General features: G+C 67.7%; 1 protein-coding gene across 1 annotated transcript in view; it reads left to right on the plus strand.

Annotated features, from left to right (window-relative positions):
• Positions 1-6,000, plus strand: part of als2b (alsin Rho guanine nucleotide exchange factor ALS2 b) — a 116,282-nt gene that overhangs the window by 107,442 nt on the left and 2,840 nt on the right. Inside the window, exon 33 of the mRNA XM_078551425.1 lies at positions 695-791. Within this exon, the coding sequence (XP_078407551.1) occupies positions 695-791 (97 nt within the window). The remainder of the gene's footprint in view (positions 1-694; positions 792-6,000) is intronic.

Consider the following 6,000-nt stretch of genomic DNA (forward strand, 5'->3'; position numbering starts at 1 on the left):
CAGTACACACACAGGCACGCACGCACAGGCGCGCGCACACGGGGGGGGGGGGCGCGCACACAGACACAGGCGCGCGCACAGACACACAGGCACGCGCGCGCACAGACACACAGGCGCGCGCGCGCACAGACACACACACAGGCGCGCGCGAGCGCGCGCACACACACACACACAGGCGCGCGCGAGCGCGCACACACACACACACACACACACACAGGCGCGCGTGAGCGCACACACACACACACAGGCGCGCGCGAGCGCACACACACACACACACACAGGCGCGCGCGAGCGCGCACACACACACACACACACACACACAGGCGCGCGTGAGCGCACACACACACACAGGCGCGCGCGAGCGCACGCACACACACACACACACACACACACAGGCGCGAGCGCACACACACACACACACACACACAGGCGCGAGCGCACACACACACACACACACACACACACACACACACAGGCGCAAGCGCATAAACCACTCACTCTCCAATAACTCACCAGCCCCAAGGAAGGAGATTTACATCAGTTCCAAACGAGACCTGGTCAGTGCTGCATTGGACTGTCCCCATGGATCAGACCAGGCCAGGAATCAAAACCTTCCCTTATAGTCTGAGCTCCCTCACCCACCAGTCAGGCTGAAAGTTACCCTCTAGCCTGTGGCTGTGTTATCTTCCTGCAGGATCAGGAATCTGGGTTCGGAGGTTCACCTGATTGAAGATCTGATGGATCCCTCAGTACAGCACGGAGAGCAGGGGATCATGTTCACTACACTGAAGGTCAGTGCCATGGCTGGTACAGGGCGCATGGGAAGCAGGGAGGGAGGGAGTGTGTCACTGGGGGGAGGAGCGAGGGAGGGAGTGTGTCACTGTGGGGAGGGGGGAGGGGGGGAGTGTGTCACTGTGGGGAAGGAGGGAGGGAGGGAGTGTGTCACTGGGGGGAGGAGCGAGGGAGGGAGTGTGTCACTGTGGGGAGGGGGGAGGGGGGGAGTGTGTCACTGTGGGGAAGGAGGGAGGGAGGGAGTGTGTCACTGGGGGAGGGAGGGAGGGAGGGAGTGTGTCACTGGGGGGAGGAGCGAGGGAGGGAGTGTGTCACTGGGGGGAGGAGCGAGGGAGGGAGTGTGTCACTGTGGGGAGGGGGGAGGGGGGGAGTGTGTCACTGTGGGGAAGGAGGGAGGGAGGGAGTGTGTCACTGGGGGAGGGAGGGAGGGAGGGAGTGTGTCACTGGGGGGAGGAGCGAGGGAGGGAGTGTGTCAATGGGGGGAGGGGGGGAGTGTGTCACTGTGGGGAAGGAGGGAGGGAGGGAGTGTGTCACTGGGGGAGGGAGGGAGGGAGTGTGTCACTGGGGGGAAGGAGGGAGGGAGGGAGTGTGTCACTGGGGGAGGGAGGGAGGGAGTGTGTCACTGGGGAGAAGGAGGGAGGGAGGGAGTGTGTCACTGGGGGGAAGGAGGGAGGGAGGGAGTGTCACTGGGGGAGGGAGGGAGGGAGTGTGTCACTGTGGGGAAGGAGGGAGGGAGGGAGTGTGTCACTGGGGGAGGGAGGGAGGGAGTGTGTCACTGTGGGGAAGGAGGGAGGGAGGGAGTGTGTCACTGGGGGAGGGAGGGAGGGAGTGTGTCACTGTGGGGAAGGAGGGAGGGAGGGAGGGAGTGTGTCACTGGGGGAGGGAGGGAGGGAGTGTGTCACTGTGGGGAAGGAGGGAGGGAGGGAGGGAGTGTGTCACTGGGGGAGGGAGGGAGGGAGTGTGTCACTGGGGGAGGGAGGGAGGGAGTGTGTCACTGTGGGGAAGGAGGGAGGGAGTGTGTCACGGTGGGGAGGAGGGAGGGAGGGAGTGTGTCACTGGGGGGGGAGGGAGGGAGGGAGGGAGGGAGGGAGTGTGTCACTGGGGGGGGAGGGAGGGAGGGAGGGAGTGTGTCACTGGGGGGGGAGGGAGGGAGTGTGTCACTGGGGGGGGAGGGAGGGAGGGAGGGAGTGTGTCACTGGGGGGGGAGGGAGGGAGGGAGGGAGTGTGTCACTGGGGGGGAGGGAGGGAGGAGGGAGTGTGTCACTGGGGGGGGAGGGAGGGGAGGGAGGGAGTGTGTCACTGGGGGGGGAGGGAGGGAGGGAGGGAGTGTGTCACTGGGGGGGAGGGAGGGAGGGAGGGAGTGTGTCACTGGGGGGGAGGGAGGGAGTGTGTCACTGGGGGGGAAGGGAGGGAGGGAGGGAGTGTGTCACTGGGGGGGGGAGGGAGGGAGGGAGTGTGTCACTGGGGGGGGAGGGAGGGAGGGAGGGAGTGTGTCACTGGGGGGGAGGGAGGGAGGGAGGGAGTGTGTCACTGGGGGGGGAGGGAGGGAGGGAGGGAGGGAGTGTGTCACTGGGGGGGGAGGGAGGGAGGGAGGGAGTGTGTCACTGGGGGGGGAGGGAGGGAGGGAGGGAGTGTGTCACTGGGGGGGGAGGGAGGGAGTGTGTCACTGGGGGGGGAGGGAGGGAGGGAGGGAGTGTGTCACTGGGGGGGAGGGAGGGAGGGAGGGAGTGTGTCACTGGGGGGGGAGGGAGGGAGGGAGGGAGTGTGTCACTGGGGGGGGAGGGAGGGAGGGAGTGTGTCACTGGGGGGGGAAGGAGGGAGGGAGTGTGTCACTGGGGGAGGGAGGGAGGGAGGGAGTGTGTCACTGGGGGAGGGAGGGAGGGAGTGTGTCACTGGGGGAGGGAGGGAGGGAGTGTGTCACTGGGGGAGGGAGGGAGGGAGTGTGTCACTGGGGGAGGGAGGGAGGGAGTGTGTCACTGGGGGAGGGAGGGAGGGAGTCACTGGGGTGGAGGGAGGGAGGGAGGGAGTGTGTCACTGGGGGAGGGAGGAGGGAGGGAGTGTGTCACTGGGGGAGGGAGGGAGGGAGTGTGTCACTGGGGGAGGGAGGGTGTCACTGGGGGAGGGAGGGAGGGTGTCACTGAGGGAGGGAGTGTGTCACTGGGGGAGGGAGGGAGGGAGTGTGTCACTGGGGGAGGGAGGGAGGGAGGGTGTCACTGGGGGAGGGAGGGAGGGAGGGTGTCACTGGGGAGGGAGGGAGGGAGGGTGCCACTGGGGGAGGAAGGGAGGGTGCCACTGGGGGAGGGAGGGAGGGAGTGTGTCACTGGGGGAGGGAGGGAGGGAGTGTGTCACTGGGGGAGGGAGGGAGGGAGTGTGTCACTGGGGGAGGGAGGGAGGGAGTGTGTCACTGGGGGAGGGAGGGAGGGAGTGTGTCACTGGGGAGGGAGGGAGGGAGTGTGTCACTGGGGGAGGGAGGGAGGGAGTGTGTCACTGGGGAGGGAGGGAGGGAGTGTGTCACTGGGGGAGGGAGGGAGGGAGTGTGTCACTGGGGGAGGGAGGGAGGGAGTGTGTCACTGGGGGAGGGAGGGAGTGTGTCACTGGGGGAGGGAGGGAGGGAGTGTGTCACTGGGGGAGGGAGGGAGTGTGTCACTGGGGGAGGGAGGGAGTGTGTCACTGGGGGAGGGAGGGAGTGTGTCACTGGGGGAGGGAGGTAGTGTGTCACTGTGGGGAAGGAGGGAGGGAGGGAGTGTGTCACTGGGGGAGGGAGGGAGGGAGTGTGTCACTGGGGGGAAGGAGGGAGGGAGGGAGTGTGTCACTGGGGGAGGGAGGGAGGGAGTGTGTCACTGGGGAGAAGGAGGGAGGGAGGGAGTGTGTCACTGGGGAGAAGGAGGGAGGGAGGGAGTGTGTCACTGGGGGGAAGGAGGGAGGGAGGGAGTGTCACTGGGGGAGGGAGGGAGGGAGTGTGTCACTGTGGGGAAGGAGGGAGGGAGGGAGTGTGTCACTGGGGGAGGGAGGGAGTGTGTCACTGGGGGGAAGGAGGGAGGGAGGGAGTGTGTCACTGGGGGAGGGAGGGAGGGAGTGTGTCACTGTGGGGAAGGAGGGAGGGAGGGAGGGAGTGTGTCACTGGGGGAGGGAGGGAGGGAGTGTGTCACTGGGGGAGGGAGGGAGGGAGTGTGTCACTGTGGGGAAGGAGGGAGGGAGTGTGTCACGGTGGGGAGGAGGGAGGGAGGGAGTGTGTCACTGGGGGGGGAGGGAGGGAGGGAGGGAGTGTGTCACTGGGGGGGGAGGGAGGGAGGGAGTGTGTCACTGGGGGGGGGAGGGAGGGAGGGAGTGTGTCACTGGGGGGGAGGGAGGGAGGGAGGGAGTGTGTCACTGGGGGGGAGGGAGGGAGGGAGGGAGTGTGTCACTGGGGGGGGAGGGAGGGAGGGTGGGAGTGTGTCACTGGGGGGGGAGGGAGGAGGGTGGGAGTGTGTCACTGGGGGGGGAGGGAGGGAGGGAGGGAGTGTGTCACTGGGGGGGAGGGAGGGAGGGAGGGAGTGTGTCACTGGGGGGGGAGGGAGGGAGGGAGGGAGTGTGTCACTGGGGGGGAGGGAGGGAGGGAGGGAGTGTGTCACTGGGGGGGGAGGGAGGGAGGGAGGGAGTGTGTCACTGGGGGGGGAGGGAGGGAGGGAGGGGAGTGTGTCACTGGGGGGGGGAGGGAGGGAGGAGGGAGTGTGTCACTGGGGGGGGAGGGAGGGAGGGAGGGAGTGTGTCACTGGGGGGGAAGGGAGGGAGGGAGGGAGTGTGTCACTGGGGGGGGAGGGAGGGAGGGAGGGAGTGTGTCACTGGGGGGGGAGGGAGGGAGGGAGGGAGTGTGTCACTGGGGGGGGAGGGAGGAGGGAGGGAGTGTGTCACTGGGGGGGAGGGAGGGAGGGAGGGAGTGTGTCACTGGGGGGGGAGGGAGCGAGGGAGGGAGTGTGTCACTGGGGGGGGAAGGAGGGAGGGAGGGAGTGTGTCACTGGGGGAGGGAGGGAGGGAGGGAGTGTGTCACTGGGGGAGGGAGGGAGGGAGGAGTGTGTCACTGGGGGAGGGGAGGGAGGGAGTGTGTCACTGGGGGAGGGAGGGAGGGAGGGAGTGTGTCACTGGGGGAGGGAGGGAGGGAGTGTGTCACTGGGGGAGGGAGGGAGGGAGTCACTGGGGTGGAGGGAGGGAGGGAGGGAGTGTGTCACTGGGGGAGGGGAGGGAGGGAGGGAGTGTGTCACTGGGGGAGGGAGGGAGGGAGTGTGTCACTGGGGGAGGGAGGGAGGGAGTGTGTCACTGGGGGAGGGAGGGAGGGAGTGTGTCACTGGGGGAGGGAGGGAGGGTGTCACTGGGGGAGGGAGGGAGGGAGTGTGTCACTGGGGGAGGGAGGGAGGGAGGGAGGGTGCCACTGGGGGAGGGAGGGAGGGAGGGTGTCACTGGGGAGGGAGGGAGGGAGGGTGTCACTGGGGGAGGGAGGGAGGGAGGGTGTCACTGGGGGAGGGAGGGAGGGAGGGAGGGTGCCACTGGGGGAGGGAGGGAGGGAGGGTGCCACTGGGGGAGGGAGGGAGGGAGGGTGTCACTGGGGGAGGGAGGGAGGGAGTGTGTCACTGGGGGAGGGAGGGAGGGAGGGAGTGTGTCACTGGGGGAGGGAGGGGAGTGTGTCACTGGGGGAGGGAGGGAGTGTGTCACTGGGGGAGGGAGGGAGTGTGTCACTGGTGGAGGGAGGGAGTGTGTCACTGGGGAGGGAGGTAGTGTGTCACTGTGGGGAGGGAGGGAGGGAGGGAGTGTGTCACTGGGGAGGGAAGGGAGGGAGGGAGTGTGTCACTGGGGAGGGAGGGAGGGAGGGAGTGTGTCACTGGGGGAGGGAGGGAGTGTGTCACTGGGGGAGGGAGGGAGTGTGTCACTGTGGAGGGAGGGAGTGTGTCACTGGGGGAGGGAGGTAGTGTGTCACTGTGGGGAGGGAGGGAGGGAGGGAGTGTGTCACTGGGGGAGGGAGGGAGGGAGGGAGTGTGTCACTGGGGGAGGGGAGGGAGGGAGGGAGTGTGTCACTGGGGGGGAGGGAGGGAGGGAGGGAGTGTGTCACTGGGGGGGAGGGAGGGAGGGAGGGAGTGTGTCACTGGGGGGGGAGGGAGGGAGGGAGGGAGTGTGTCACTGGGGGGGAGGGAGGGAGGGAGGGAGTGTGTCACTGGGGGGGAGGGAGGGGGAGGGAGG

This window comes from Cetorhinus maximus, chromosome 11 (assembly GCF_964194155.1).
Source record: "Cetorhinus maximus chromosome 11, sCetMax3.hap1.1, whole genome shotgun sequence".
NCBI lineage: Eukaryota > Metazoa > Chordata > Chondrichthyes > Lamniformes > Cetorhinidae > Cetorhinus > Cetorhinus maximus.